The sequence below is a fragment of the Schistocerca americana genome, chromosome 1 (genome assembly GCF_021461395.2).
Source record: "Schistocerca americana isolate TAMUIC-IGC-003095 chromosome 1, iqSchAmer2.1, whole genome shotgun sequence".
In the NCBI taxonomy this organism is placed as follows: domain Eukaryota; kingdom Metazoa; phylum Arthropoda; class Insecta; order Orthoptera; family Acrididae; genus Schistocerca; species Schistocerca americana.
Window position 1 is genome coordinate 343,901,837 of NC_060119.1, and position 15,726 is coordinate 343,917,562.

The following is a 15,726-nucleotide window of genomic DNA, read 5'->3' on the forward strand; positions in this document are numbered from 1 at the left end:
AAGATCTCCGGATCTGTCCCCCATTGAGCATGTTTGGGATTGGATGAAGCGTCGTCTCACGCGGTCTGCAGGTACAGCACGAACGCTGGTCCAACTGAGGCGCCAGGTGGAAATGGCATGGCAAGCCGTTCCACAGGACTACATCCAGCATCTCAATGATCGTCTCCATGGGAGAATAGCAGCCTGCATTGCTGCGAAAGGTGGATATACACTGTACTAGTGCCGACATTGTGCATGCTCTGTTGCCTGTGTCTATGTGCCTGTGGTTCTGTCAGTGTGATCATGTGATGTATCTGACCCCAGGAATGTGTCAATAAAGTTTCCCCTTCCTGGGACAATGAATTCACGGTGTTCTTATTTCAATTTCCAGGAGTGTATGTTCAACAAGTACACCGTGAACTGTGATGCATTTTGCAGCTCTTGTAGGCAGCTACTGTGTTGCTGATCTGACCACATTGCATGTATTCTATTCAGTGTTGAGCCGCCATTTACCCTCAATGGCATCAAGAATACCCCAGCTTTGACGTGTCGATAGAGAAAGATCTGTACGCTACTGTGGAAACAAATTTTCGACGGCTTATCTCAGAGAACGTGTGTGCAGTATTACTGATGAGCAACTCATCATCTAGTTGTTTCAGATGACAGTCTTAATGGAGTACGGTATCTTGATTTCCTTCAAGTTGTCGTACTAGAATACTTGGAGGACATTCCTTTGACAACACGACGTCGTATGTACTTTCAGTACTGTTGGTGCCCGTTATTTTCAAACAGCTGTTTGTCGGATAGGTTAAGAAAAGGGCATATGTACAGTACACTTGAAGTTCTTTGTTGTATAACACCGATACTATCTCCCCTCATAGGATATACCTTTCTTCCTGTCTCACCATGTATAGTATACAAACAAAGTGTTGCTACAGTTTCGTGTTTACAAATTAAAAACCGCTCATAGAGTAACATGTTGTTGTTGTTCTGGTCTTCAGTCCTTTCCATGCTACTCTATCCTGTGCAAGCCTCTTCATCTCCCAGTACCTACTGAAACCTACATCCTTCTGAGTCTGCTTAGTGTATTCATCTCTTGGTCTCCCTCTACGATTTTTACCCTCCACGCTGCCCTCCAGTACTAAATTGGTGATCCCTTGATGCCTCAGAACATGTCCTACCAATCGATCCCTTCTTCTAGTCAAGTTGTGCCACAAACTCCTCTTCTCCCCAATTCTATTCAATACCTCTTCATTAGTTATGTGATCTACCCATCTAATCTTCAGCATTCTTCTGTAGCACCACATTTCGAAAGCTTCTATTCTGTTCTTGTCTAAATTATTTATCGTCCATGTTTCATTTCCATACATGGCTACACTCCATACAAGTACTATCAGAAACGACTTCCTGACACTTAAATCTATACTCAATGTTAAAAAATTTTTCTTCTTCAGAAACGCTTTCCTTGCCATTGCCAGTCTACATTTTATATCCTCTCTACTTCGACCATCATCAGTTATTTTGCCACCCAAATAGCAAAACTCCTTTACTACTTTAAGTGTCTCATTTCCTAATCTAATTCCCGCAGCATCACCCGACTTAATTCGACTACATTGCATTATCGTCGTTTTGCTTTTGTTGGTGTTCATCTTATACTCTCCTTTCAAGACACTGTGCATTCCGTTCAACTCCTCTTCCAAGTCCTTTGCTGTCTCTGACAGAATTACAATGTCGTCAACGGATCTCAAAGTTTTTATTTCTTCTCCACTGATTTTCATACCTACTCCGAACTTTTCTTTCGTTTCCTTTACTGAGACTGGTTTGAGAACCGATAGAGGTACTCAAGGTACCCTCCGCCACACACCGTCAGGTGGCTTGCGGAGTATGGATGTAGATGTAGATGTAGATGCTTGTCAATATACAGATCGAATAGCATCGCGGAGAGGCTACAACCCTGTCTCACTCCCTTCCCAACCACTGCTTCCCTTTCACGTCGCTCGACTCTTATAACTGCCATCTGCTTTCTGTACAAATTGTAAATAGCCTTTCGCTCCCTTTATTTTACCCCTGCCACCTTCAGAATTTGAAAGAGAGTATTCCAGTCAACATTGTCAAAAGCATTCTCTTCGTCTACAAATGCTAGACTAACATATGTTTCCGAATAATTTCTACCAAGTGGTCAGCAAAGCGTAGGTCGCGATAACGTCCCAAGTACCCGGCGCGCGTGATCTACTTAACCAACTGGCTACCTCTCAGTGAGCGTGGAATCTCCGTAGCAACGCGGCAAGCAGGTAGGCGTTCCTCTGCCTGCTCAGTCCTCACCTCGCTCTGTGCTACGGACGGATGCTGCGAGGCGGCGCGGCGGGGAAGCGCGCGTGGAGCGCAGCGATCGTGCGCGCTCGTGCGTCGCCGTCGACCTTCGGGCCGCGGCGTCCCCCCACCTCGGCTCCCCCAACAAGCAGACGGCAGGCCGGCTCGCGCCAAGCCTGTGGCTACGGGCCAGTCAGTCTGGCAAAGCTATGGCGCTCGGGCGGGGCTAGTGCTACGCAGCGACGCGTGTTCCGTGCTGGTTTCGCGACGCGGCGACGAGTGGCTGTCATCTGTGATGTGACGCGGCGATGGCTCTGCACGCCGAAGCCTCCCGGGGCGCCGCCGGCCGCCTGCGGCTGGCCTGCTCTCTCGTCTGCTGTTTCCTCCTCGACCTGTGCGCCGGGAATCTCAACCTGTACCTCAGCCAGCCCGAAGTCAGGCGCCTTCTCGGTAAGTCCGCGCACTGTTATTTACTGTGAAGCGGCACGAATCGGGAGTGCGTCGTGTTATCGACACGCAACGAACAATTCGTCAACAGTAGTACTGCTCTGTTGTGTTTGAGTCTGCGCACGTGTTCATTTTCGTAGACAAGTCACGCGGCTTAACATCTTTTCGCATCCCACCTGTGTAAAAGAAATCTACCGTAATTTACAACTCATTATCGAAAGTAACTGTTATCCGTGTTCTTTCATCTTTCACGTGGCTGTATTATGTCGTATCTTTTCATAAAGTCGTTCGTTCTTGCAATGCTCCTGGCAAAAAATTACAATGTCGCATTTGTCACTTTTACAAAATAACAATTTCTTCAATGCTACACCCAAGTCAATTATTCCACAAGCATTCCAAATTGATACCTGATGTTCCTTGGCGGAAATTTTTAATCGCATGGAATTGTCATTTGTAGTAAACAATCATTACTGCTTCATGTGTACCAGTAACGACTTTTTGCAGTGTATCTCGAACTTTATTTCATTGAAACGGGTGGAAACATACGTGACCAAACAACACTATTTATCGAACATGTTCCTGTGGCAGGCAATGCTGCTAGTAAATACCTGTGTTTAAAGTGCATTCGGGATCACTGTGGCCACTATCAAAGACCGCTACGTGGAGCGACACCATTGTTGTGAAACAGTGCTGAGAAAAGACGGAGAAACGAAAGAGAGAACGAGAGGAAACCATGCAGAGAAGTGCGTGCGTGAGCTGGACGGCGCGTGTAGCGGGCTCCAAAGGACTGCCGAATTTAAACTAGACATTGACGTACGAGCGGTTTTTTGTGCGCCGACCGCCACATTTTGTTACAAGCGCGTCGGGAATGTCCCATACATCGCGTCACTGGCGTAAAACCGACTCGGGATATAGTAAATCTAGCACCTCGTTTCCTTTTCTCGCGTCGCCGCCTTGTGCGTGCCCTGTAGCCGACTGTTGCTTTATAAATATCGTCAGCCAATTGAGAAGTGTCAGTGATTCCTTTGTTTTTGTTAGATTGCTTTCCTCTCGCATCCTCCTTTTTTTTCTGTGATGGGGCGCTGTTAGGTGTGTTGATCTTAAAGTGCTGATGAAGGATCTTGACAGAAACAATTTGCATGATTGATGGACGCGCCTGTAGTGGCAGCGTTATCAGCACGGGTAGGGATGGGGCGCCTCGCTTCATTAAAAATCTAATTTTCCAGCTGTGTTTTCATTTCTTCTGAGACGATACTATCGTGGATGTGGCTAATCGGAAAACAGACGCTACTTGGAGAATTGTATGAAAGCACTGTTACTCTTAATGAGATACTCCCGAGCATCACTGCTGGGTCTGCACGGAAGCAAAAATTGTCCATTTCATCAGTTGTGGAGTATTGTACACTTTCAGCTATGATTTGTCATTTATTACCAATAGAGGCAACGTTTTATATACTGGTCAGCACCTCAGCAAGAGACTATTCGAATTTATGCCGTATCTCAAGAAACAAGCGATAACCGTGAATGAATTTTTATTGAAAAATTAAGTTTATATGTTGACAGATCTTTCACTGTGTGGCAGGAATAAAATCAAAACGAATTTACTCATAATTTAACATCTCAAGTTGTACGCAAAAACAGAGCGCTCCCTTTTTTTAGTTTAATACCTACAAAAAGACATTGACAGGACTTAACGGAAGTTGAAGTCACTCGATTTCACATTTTTAATTGACAGACCATTTGGAAACTGTCGTCGTCTGGTGTACCACTCAGCAGAACTCATAGTATCCTGTCGCGAAAAGAAGCGTGCATGTTACACTGGTCCCATGTCCACATTATATCACGTGCAACTGCTTCGTGAATAGCTGTGTACTCGCAGCTGTAGGTCGGCATAATCTTCTGTCTGTCATATTGATAAGCACCTTGTAGATTAAAACTTGCCCGCGAAAGGCAAAGGTCCCGAGTTCGAGTCTCGGTCGGGCACACAGTTTTAATCTGCCAGGAAGTTTCATATCAGCGCACACTCCGCTGCAGAGTGAAAATCTCATTCTGGAAACATCCCCCAGGCTGTGGCTAAGCCATGTCTCCGCTATATCCTTTCTTTCAGGAGTGCTAGTTCTGCAAGGTTCGCAGAAGAGCTTCTGTAAAGTTTGGAAGGTAGGAGACGAGATACTGGCAGAAGTAAAGCTGTGGGTACCGGGCGTGAGTCGTGCTTCGGTAGCTCAGATGGTAGAGCACTTGCCCGCGAAAGGCAAAGGTCCCGAGTTCGAGTCTCGGTCGGGCACACAGTTTTAATCTGCCAGGAAGTTTCATATCAGCGCACACTCCGCTGCAGAGTGAAAATCTCATTCTGGAACCTTGTAGATTATGTTAAATTTCTCTTTCTCTGGCTATCGTAGTGCTGATTGTTAGGTACCTTTGACGCTTTTAATTAAATATTCATTAGTTATTACTCAAATGAAGGTCGAAAGTGACCAAGATAAGAGATTCAGAATGGTGTTTAATAACAGCGTTATTATGCATCAGTCGCTATGTGTTGTGAAAGATGTTGACGGGGAAAGAACTCGTCAGTCACTAAAGCCTATGCTACACACAACGCATTTCGAAGCCTCTTGATTCTTCATCAGATGCAGGTCGGTGAAATTGCGTATTTGTTCGTGATGCATTGTAACACGAGATTAAGAGATCTATACTTACGTTGCGTTCAAACCTCCGTGCTGCAGAAGTAGATTTCGTATGAGATTTTTCTCTGATAGAAGAGGCTCGGTTTCGATTGCTGGACGGGTCGGGAATTTTCTCCACTAGGGGACTGAGTGTTGTATTGTCCTTGCGTTTGTATGGTCATAATTGACATTCTACTTTTGAGACGGCTGTATGGGCTTGTTCCGTAAGCTAATAAAATTAAAAAATAAAATACAATGAGATGCCCACTGGAACATAACATTCTTTGGATGTTATGAGGGATTACAGGATAACATCTCGTCTGAGGAGAGAAGAGTGAATTGGAGACGGACAATTCTTCTATTACCAGCGACTCGGTCTGTTGCAGCTAGTTAAGGTATAGGGTTACACGTACATGGTAGTACGTACTAAGCAATCCCTATTGCGTGGGATTTAAGATTAGTTAAATTTACTGTACAATGTGCAAGATTAATGGCAACAAACGAGGCAGCTGGCAGTATCGCGGTTATGCTCAAATATTTCGCGAAGTTATACATGCAGATCACAACCACCAGAATTCTCTAGATGCTAGTCGAATGCTGGTGCTTGAGACGTTAAGTAGTACGACCTCCTCGCAGGAAATTGTAATCGATATATTGTAAGTATATCGTCACCAGGAGTCGCGAACCACGATCATAGAATAAATGGAGAGCTATCGAGAAACTCTCGTCGTATTCGAGATGTAACGAAGCACCAGATGCAAGTTTGCTGGGCGCGCCCTGCGTATGCCCCAACGCATCTCTCGCGTCTCGCTCCACGTTCACGTCAACTTATCGATGCACATTCCGAGCAAACAACACGGTAAGCAAAAGAAATTGCTTCCTGAGAGCGCCTTGTGGTGGTCGGCCAAATGCATTTTGCTGTGATGTTGATGGGTTTATTGACTGCTGAAGCACACGATGACAGTACAGTTACTTCATTCCAGACGTTCGTCGGTAAATGGGTTTCTAGGTGCATGTCTCACGCTACACCTATACATTTGTAACAGGAACGTATGTTCACTGATGCAAACAACTTTGTGTCGTTCCGTCACGTCATACGGATATTTGCACCACTTCGGTACTCAGTAGAGTGGCGTGTACTACGACATCCTCATCTCTTGTCTCTCGCTCATTTAATCATTTCGCTGCACCGTCATTTTACGTTTTATGTTTGTCTATTGCCCATGGATCGACTCCTAATTTTGTACAGTTTATGCACTAAGTTCTAACTGCCCTGGGTTGGTAACTAGTGTTTATATAAGTAACAAAAAAATTTCATGTGTGTTAATTGGAGATTTACATTGAGGTGATGAAAATCATGGGATAGCGATATACGCACATACATCGCGTACTCAAGATATAGAAGGGCAGTGAATTGTTGGAGGCGTCATTTGCACTTGGATGATTCGTGTGAAAAGGTTTCCGCAATGACTACGTCCGCACGACGGGAAATAAGACATTGAACGCGGAATGTTAGTTGGAGCTGGACGCTTGGGACGTTCCATTTCGGAAATCGTCATGGAATTCAATATTCCGAGATCAAGAGTGCGCCGACAATACCAAATTTCAGGCATTACCCAGACAACGCAACGGCCTACGGCCCTCACTTAATGATCTAGAGCAGCGATAGAGTTGTCAGTGCTAAAAGAAAAGTAAAACTGCATTAAATAACCGCAGAAATTAATGTGGGACATACGACGAACTTATCCTTTAGGACAGTGCGGCGAAATTGGTCGTTAATGGGCTACGGCAGCAGACGACCTACGCTAGCGCCTTTGTTAACAGCACATCGTCTGCAGCGCCTCTCCTGCGCGATCTCTTGGGCGTATCGGCTGGACCCTAGAGGACTGCAAAACCGTGGATTGGTCAGATGAGTCCCGAGTTCAGTTGGTAACAGCTGATGTTACGCTAAGTGTGTGCCGCAGACCCCACGAAGCCATGGACCCAAGTTACCAACAACGCATTGTGCAAGCTGATGGTGGCTGTTGATTTGGGGGAGGAGACCAAACCACGAGGTCATCGGTCTCATCGGATTAGGGAAGGATGCAGGAGGAAGTCGGCTGTGCCTTTTGAAAGGAACCATCCCAGCATTTGCCTCAAGCGATTTAAGGAAATCACGGAAAACCTAAATCAGGATGGCCGGACGCGGGATTGAACCGTCGTCCTCCCGAATGCGAGTCCAGTGTGCTAACCAATGCGCCACCTCGCTCAGTGATCTGGTGGTGGCTCCATAATGGTGTGGGCTGTGTATGTGTGGAATGGACTGGGTTCCTGGTCCAGCTGAATCGATTATTGAGTGGAAATTGTTACGTTCGGCTAGGGGGAGACCATTTGCAGCCATTTGTGGACTTTGTGTTCCGAAATAACAATGCGCCATTTCACCGGGCGACTGCTATTCCCTATTGGTTTGAAGAATCCCTGCTCAGTTCGAGCGAATGATTTGTTCACCCACATCGCCCATCACCCGACATGAATCCCATCGAGCATTTATGGGACATAATCGAGAGGTTAGTTCGTGCACAAAATCCTGCACCGGCAACACTTCCGCAATTATGGATGGCTATATAGGCAGCGTGACTCAGTACTTCTGCAGGGGGCTTTCAACAACGACTTGTTGAGTCGATGCCATGTCGAGCTACAGCACCACGCCGGGCAAAACGAGATTCGACACGATATTATGATGTATCGCCCAATGTTACTCACCTCAGTGTACAGTTGAATGTGCCTTTCCATTTCTAAACCATTGTACTCTTCTGCTTTTTTTCAGTTATAATCATACGAGAATTGCCATTTGGTTCAGGTTGCACTCAGATTCTACCCTTCTAGCTCCAAAAATTTGTTTACTGCGGTACATACACGTGCCCACATTTCATTAAGATTTTATTTCTGTCAACCTCCGGCTTATTGAGTTCCTGGCTCAAGTATGATAAGACCACAATTACTTCCCCAAATCCAGGTACTTACGAAAACATCTGATCTTAGCTCCTATTATATAAGGTATAAGCGATAACTGTTTACAACGTAACACAGTGATTTAGAAGAAGTTGAGCCGAATAGTTTGATAAAGGACACGTGTCTCTAAAAGGGGAAAGCAACGTCAAATTGGCTTACAATACTTACCTAAGCTACAGCACATGCCCACGGCGCGACATTTTTAATATCGCCCTCTTATGCCCCCGACTTTCCTTAATATCAGTAAATTCACCTTTCCTGTGAAGGGTTGTTGTTGTTGTTGTGGTCTTCAGTCCTGAGACTGGTTTGATGCAGCTCTCCACGCTACTCTATCCTGTGCAAGCTCCTTCATCTCCCAGTACTTAATGCAACCTACATCCTTCTGAATCTGCTTAATTTATTCATCTCTTGGTCTCCCTATACGATTTTTACCCTCCACGCTGCCCTCCAATGCTAAATTTGTGATCGCTTGATGCCTCAGAATATGCCCTACCAACTGGTCCCTTCTTCTTGTCAAGTTGTGCCACGAACTGCTCTTCTCCCCTATTCTGTTCAATACCTCCTCATTAGTTACGTGATGTACCCATCTAATCTTCAGCATTCTTCTGTAGCACCACATTTCGAAAGCTTCTATTCTCTTCCTGTCCAAACTATTTATCGTCCATATTTCACTTCCATACATGGCTACACTCCATACAAATACTTCCTGACACTTAAATCTATACTCGATGTTTACAATTTCCTCTTCTTCAGAAACGCTTTCCTTGCCATTGCCAGTCTACATTTTATATCCTCTCTACTTCGACCATCATCAGTTATTTTGCTCCCCAAATAGCAAAACTCCTTTACTACTTTAAGTGTCTTATTTCCTAATACAATTCCCTCAGCATCGCCCGACTTAATTCGACTACATTCCATGATCCTCGTTTTGCTTTTGGTGATGTTCATCTTATATCCTCCTTTCAAGACACTGTCCATTCCGTTCAAATGCTCTTCCAAGTCTTTTGCTGTCTCTGACAGAATTACAATGTCATCGGCGAACCTTAAAGTTTTTATTTCTTCTCCATGGATTTTAATACCTACTACGAACTCTTTCTTTGTTTCCTTTACTGCTTGCTCAATATACAAATTGAATAACATTGGGGAGAGGCTACAAGGCTACAACCCTGTCTCACTCCCTTCCCAACCACTGCTTCCCTTTCATGCCCCTCGACTCTTATAACTGCCATCTGGTTTCTATACAAATTGTAAATAGCCTTTCGCTCCCTGTATTTTACCCCTGCCACCTTTAGAATTTGAAAGAGAGTATTCCAGTCAACATTGTCAAAAGCTTTCTCTAAGTCTACAAATGCTAGAAACGTAGGTTTGCCTTTCCTTAATCTTTCTTCTAAGATAAGGCGTAAGGTCAGTATTGCCTCACGTGTTCCAACATTTCTACGGAATCCAAACTGATCTTCCCTGAGGTCAACTTCTACCAGTTTTTTCATTCGTCTAGAGGGTAATGAAAGGAAGACTTTCGAACAAGTTGTACAAAAATTACTTAAGGTTTCCAATTCGTTTTGTATTAAGACAAACAAAACGATTTAACTGTTAATTTTACGATGTTACAATCCACAAAATTGGGAGGTAGCATGTACACAAACGTTAGTTTTACAGAATGAAATTTTCACTCTGCAGCGGAGTGTGCGCTGGTATGAAACTTCCTGGCAGATTAAAACTGTGTGCCGGACCGAGACTCGAACTCGGTACTGGCGGAAATAAAGCTGTGAAGACGGGGCGTGAGTCGTGCTTGGTTAGCTCAGTTGGTAGAGCACTTGCCTGCGAAAGGCAAAGGTCCCGAGTTCGAGTCTCGGTCCGGTACACAGTTTTAATCTGCCAGGAAGTGTCAATTTTACAATTTGCAAGTGCACTACGAAGCCGGCGGGGTAAGAGGGTGGGAGGATGTTAAAAACTCACGCTGCACACTTGCGCTATAGCCTGGGTTGTACTTGTAGGCCAGTTTTAGTTTAATATACACATCAAAAAAAGTTTTGCATCACCCCAATTCCCAGAACTCCTGAAGATAGACATTGACTGGGGGTATTGTATCACAGACACAGTCCCTTTGACTGTTCAGAGATGTCACTAAATCCGCCCAAAGATGTAAGCAACCATGCATGAGCAGCGCCTATTGAGCCGTGTACCTCCTTCCTGGTGATGTGTTTAGGCGTCTCAGAATGAACCAAAACGATGTTGTTCGGACATGGAGGAGATACAGAGAGACGGGAACTGTCGATGACATGCCTCGCTCAGGCCGCCCAAGTGCTACTACTACAGTGGATGATTGCTACGTACGGATTATGGCTCGGAGGAACCCTGACAGCAACGCCACCATGTTGAATAATGCTTTTCGTGTAGCCACAGGACGTCGTGTTACGACTCAAACTGTGCGCAATTGCTTGCATGATGCGCAACTTCACTCCCGACGTCCATGGCGAGACCACCTTTCCAACCACGACACCATGCAGCGCGGTACAGATGGGCCCAACAACATGCAAAATGGACCGCTCAGGATTGGTATCACCGATGAGTGTCTCATATGCCTTCAACAAGACAATCGTCGGAGACGTGTTTGGAGGCAACCCGATAAGGCTGATCGCCTTAGATACACTGTTCAGTGAGTGCAGCAAGGTGGAGTTTCCCTGCTGTTTTGGGGTGGCATTATGTGGGGTCGATGTACGCCGCTGGTGATCATGGAAGGCGCCGTAACGGCTGTACGATACGTGAATACCATCCTCCGACCGACAGTGCAAGCATATCGGCAGCATATTGGCGTGGCATTCGTCTTCATAGATGACAATTCGCGCCCGCATCGTGCACATCTTGTGAATTACTTCCTTCAGGATAACGACATCGCTCGAATACAGTGGCCAGCATGTTCTCGAGACATAAACCCTATCGAACATGCCTGGTTTAGATTGAAAAGGGTTGTTTATGGACGACATGACCCACCAACCACTCCGAAAGGTCAACGCCGAATCGCCGTTGAACAGTGGGACAATCTGGACCAACAGTGCCATGATGAACTTATGGATTGTATGCCACGACGAATACAGGCATGCATCAATGCAAGAGGACGTGCTACTGGGTATTAGAAGTACCGCTGTGTACAGCAATCTGGACCACCACGTCTGAAGGTCTCGCCGTATGGTGGTACAACATGCAATGTGTCTTTTTCATGAGAAATACAACGGGTGGAAATGATGTTTATGTTGGTTCCATTCCAATTTTCTGTACAGGTTCCGGAACTCTCGGAACCGACGTGATGCAAATTTTTGTTTTCTTTATGTGTGTACAATTGCGGAGGGTTCGCGGCCGGTGTCAGCTAACATAAACGTTTACTGGGTACGTAACCGCGTCATAATGTAAAAGCGAAGCTACAGCGGAAAATACATTTTTGCCATGGTTATAGTGGCCTTCTTCTGTGTCTCAGTAGAACCAGAAGAAAGCCACTGTTGCCATGGCCGAAACATTGGTTTCTCCAGTACAGATCTCTTTTTACCCTGTGACGCGATATCGTACTCAGAAAACTTTTATGTCAATTTGGGGTCGTTTTCTATAATGATAGACCACAAGTATCCTCTATCAGATTGTTTGTCTCGACTTCTCCTAAACCACTGTGGTTCTTCATAAACAGTTGTACTTTACACCCTGCAGAAAGAGTCTTCGCCTATTGAAGGTGGTATACGCGTTACCTTCAAGCCATCTCAGAAGCATCTCACCCACAATATTATGAGGGAACATGTAGCTGTATATGGAATCGTCAAAGAATGTACTTGCAGCTGGTGTCCTCATTTTGCACGTAAAATATAAGGCCGAGTATTGCCCTACCAGTGAGACACACCGACAAATACGGATGGGAAACACGAGGGCTGCTCGGAAAGTAAGAAACGATGGGTCGCGAAATGGAAACCGCAGTGAAAATCAAAACTGTTTTATTTGCTACTGTTAGCTTCAACTTCCAGCTACTTATCTCCATAGTCGCCGATCCGACTTACACGTTTATCGTAGTGTTGTACCAACTTTATAGTACCCTCGTTATAGAAGTCAGCCGCCAGTGCTTTGCTCCAATTCTCTACACTGGCCTACAGCTCGTTGTCTGGGCAAAAATGTTATCTTCATAGCCAGCGGTTCATGTGAGCAGAGATGAATCTCAGAGTGAGACAATTACGGGCTGTATTGTGGGTAATCAAACATTTCCAATTGAAAACGATGCAGGGGCATCTTCTTTGCCCCTGCAGAATGCGGCTGAGAATTGTCTCGAAGAAGAAAACACACGATAGTTTTGCAATGTTGGCTGCATAGCGGGAGGCGAAATTTCTCACCAGCCCCTCGTGCTTGGCGGGAGTCACAATTGTTCTAGGTATCTTTATGTGCTCCCTGTGTGCTCAGAACTGAAACGAACGACGTGACGCGATCGACGGGCATACTAGAGACCCTGCCTAACACACCGGTGCAAAACTTCATCAGATTTGGACTGCGGTTTCCACTTCGCGGCCGATCGTTCCTTACTTTCCGAATAAACCTGATACTTCGCCATTCACCATGGAGTCCTGATATGAGCTGACCACACTTTGATTCGTTTCCGAAACTGAGTAAACAACTCTGTCGAACACGTTTTGACGCAACTTACGAAGCTTCTCAACAATGAAAGGTGCCCTGTCTGGAATACAGAAGGTGCCGTAACGTTGGGAAGTTGTCATAACAAGAATGGAGAGTATATTGAAGCCCTGCAAACGTATTTTGTAAGATAAATTATGAGTGTTATATGGGCGGTCTCTTTATTTGAAATTACTTACTACCTGAGCCCCCATCTTACTGTTACTCGCTCCTGTGAACGGGAACGCGTTATGCAGATCTTGGTGCCTCTCGCGTGCATCTAGAAAAGGTAATGATTTTACTATTTTATATTTCTAGGTTTTACCGAGTTTAAGGAAGGCAATGCTGGCCTGGTATATTCGACGCTGCCCTTCGGCTACAGTGACAAAAGGATTCTTAAAAAATACCAAATTAAGATATTTACTCTTTCAGTAGATGATCTGTTTATACATGCATATAGGCCATCCAAGTCTGTACAACGCGATCGCGATTGTTAAATAGATGTATTTGTTCTCTGTTTTCTATTTAGATAACCTGAAGATGCCTAAATAAGGCGAAACGCGTCGTTGAAAAATAAAAAAAAAAACTGTTTTTAACCAATACTATTTTTTCAATTCTATCTTACAAGGTGCAGAAATTTTGAAACGAGTCTCGTATAATATTTTTATATTTTTTATTGTTATTATGTGCGCGGTTCTAAACCCTGCGCAGATTTCCGCGCGACACGCAACGACTTTCCTGCATAGGCAAGTTATAGCGTGACTGTTACGATCGCTTCACACGCCGGTACAGCATCTTTGAACAGTGTTTGCGGTATGAATTATGCGCTATGCTTTACATCTTCGCCGCGCCAGTTAGTGCATGCCTATTTGAGTGCCGACAAAAGACGAACAAAGGAAGAAGTACGGCCGGGCTCCGCTGTCCGTGAAATTGCGTCCATTACTTCTCCGGCCGGCACAGCACCTCCGGACCACAATTAAAGCCGCTTATCGTCCGCGTATCGCACTCTGCCTTCCCTCTGCTAACAGCGGACTAATAAATCGTGAATGCGCTGCGTCGATTTCCGCCGGACCGACTCTGTGTACCGAGTTCGGCGTTCCTTTACGTGCCATCCGCGCGGCGTAATTTCACGCAGGTTTACAAGAGCAAACAGTCCCGCGGCCGAGACTGTAGCGCCTCTTCCGTACGCGTTATTAGTCCCAGAGGCGGCGACAGCGCCTGGCTGTGTTCTCTTGAGATCCTGGGGTGGGGCGACCCTGCTCCCCGTGTTCCGCCGTCCCCGCGGCGTGCCAAATCGCTTCGACGCGCCATAATGGACGCGTGTTGGCCACGCTTGTTGCCGCACTGCCAGCAAGGCGGGCAGTAAAATTTTCACGTCGTGTGTGTTCCATTACGCTCGTCGCTGGTACTGAGACGAGTCGCCAGCTTTAGATACGCCGGTCACGGTTGCCGGATTGCTGCCGTGATGTGGCAGTTCCTCTCCTAGGAACTGCAGCCGGCGATTGTTACTGGGAAGTACGTCCCCTCCCTGTTTTTAGTCACTTCGTCTTCTGAAGTTGACTGTTATTGTCTAGCTATTGGCGAATACCAAGGTGCTTAAAGTATTTCGCTTACTATCCATATTTTGGATCTGCAGCTGTTTCTTCTGGTCTTGCAGTTAAGCTATACGTTATAGGTTCCGCCATTACGCAAAAATACCGGTATATTTTTTTTTCATCCGAAAATATTTCGGTAACTCTGTGCCACCATCAGTGGGTTTTGTTTATTGAAGACTCATAGTGCTCACCGCGCTTTGCGGAGTGAAAAGGCGTTTACAACAAACGAAACTACACAAAGTACATTAATGTGTGTGTTGTGTGCAGTGCCCGTAGGTCGCAAAAGAAGAACGATCAGTCACAACAAAACATGACAAGCTATCAGTGCAGGACACCATACAGAAGGAAATTAGAATTATATATTAATACCTTCAGCTGCTGACGGGTGTTGATGAGTATCAACTGAGGTTCTGAGGTCTGAGGTCATCAGTCCCCTAGAACTTAGAACTACTTAAACCTGACTAACCTAAGGGCATCACACACATCCATGCCCGAGGCAGGATCCGAACCTGCGACCATAGCGGTGGCGCCTAGAATCGCTCGGCCACACCGGCCGGTCAACAACATTTCCTTTGTCGTCGCTTTTTGACTAGTTCCTCTCCAGTATTTCTAATTCGTCTATCATTTCTTTTTGGTTCAAGGGATAGGCGATTTAATACGTACGTTACGGTCGCTGGACGGCCGAACACGATATTTCAGTTTTCTTAAAAATATGCTGTTAACATTGCTTCTGATAGTTTCGGTTGAGTGTTCGATACTGCTTCAAACACTGAACGTCTCTGTCATTATTCATGAATCTTAGTCATTATTCATCAGCGGTATTCCCATAGTCTCCAGTTATTTTTTCCTTCGTAGTCGGAAAGACGTCTGGAAAACTAGTTACATTGGCCTCAGAATATAGGATTTTCTACAGAACAAGTTATCAAGCAGTAGCAAAGATTTTGCTTTCAACCTAACGTAGAATCAATAACGATGAATTTACTATTACAGTGTTTAGCTACAGCACGTTTTTACACAGCAAGGAATATTGGTCAGCTACAAAATAATGGAAGCAATGGGGTCAGGCAATCGATACCTGACGGCGAAGAAAACTTACCGGATCA

The 15,726-nt window shown here is 45.4% G+C and overlaps 1 protein-coding gene across 1 annotated transcript in view; it reads left to right on the forward strand.

Moving 5' to 3' along the window:
• Positions 1-2,482: 2,482 nt before the first annotated feature.
• Positions 2,483-15,726, forward strand: part of LOC124599145 (tyrosine-protein kinase Dnt-like) — a 560,517-nt gene continuing 547,273 nt past the window's right edge. The window contains exon 1 of the mRNA XM_047136052.1: positions 2,483-2,739. Coding sequence (XP_046992008.1) covers positions 2,598-2,739 — 142 coding nt within the window. The 5' untranslated portion in view covers positions 2,483-2,597. The remainder of the gene's footprint in view (positions 2,740-15,726) is intronic.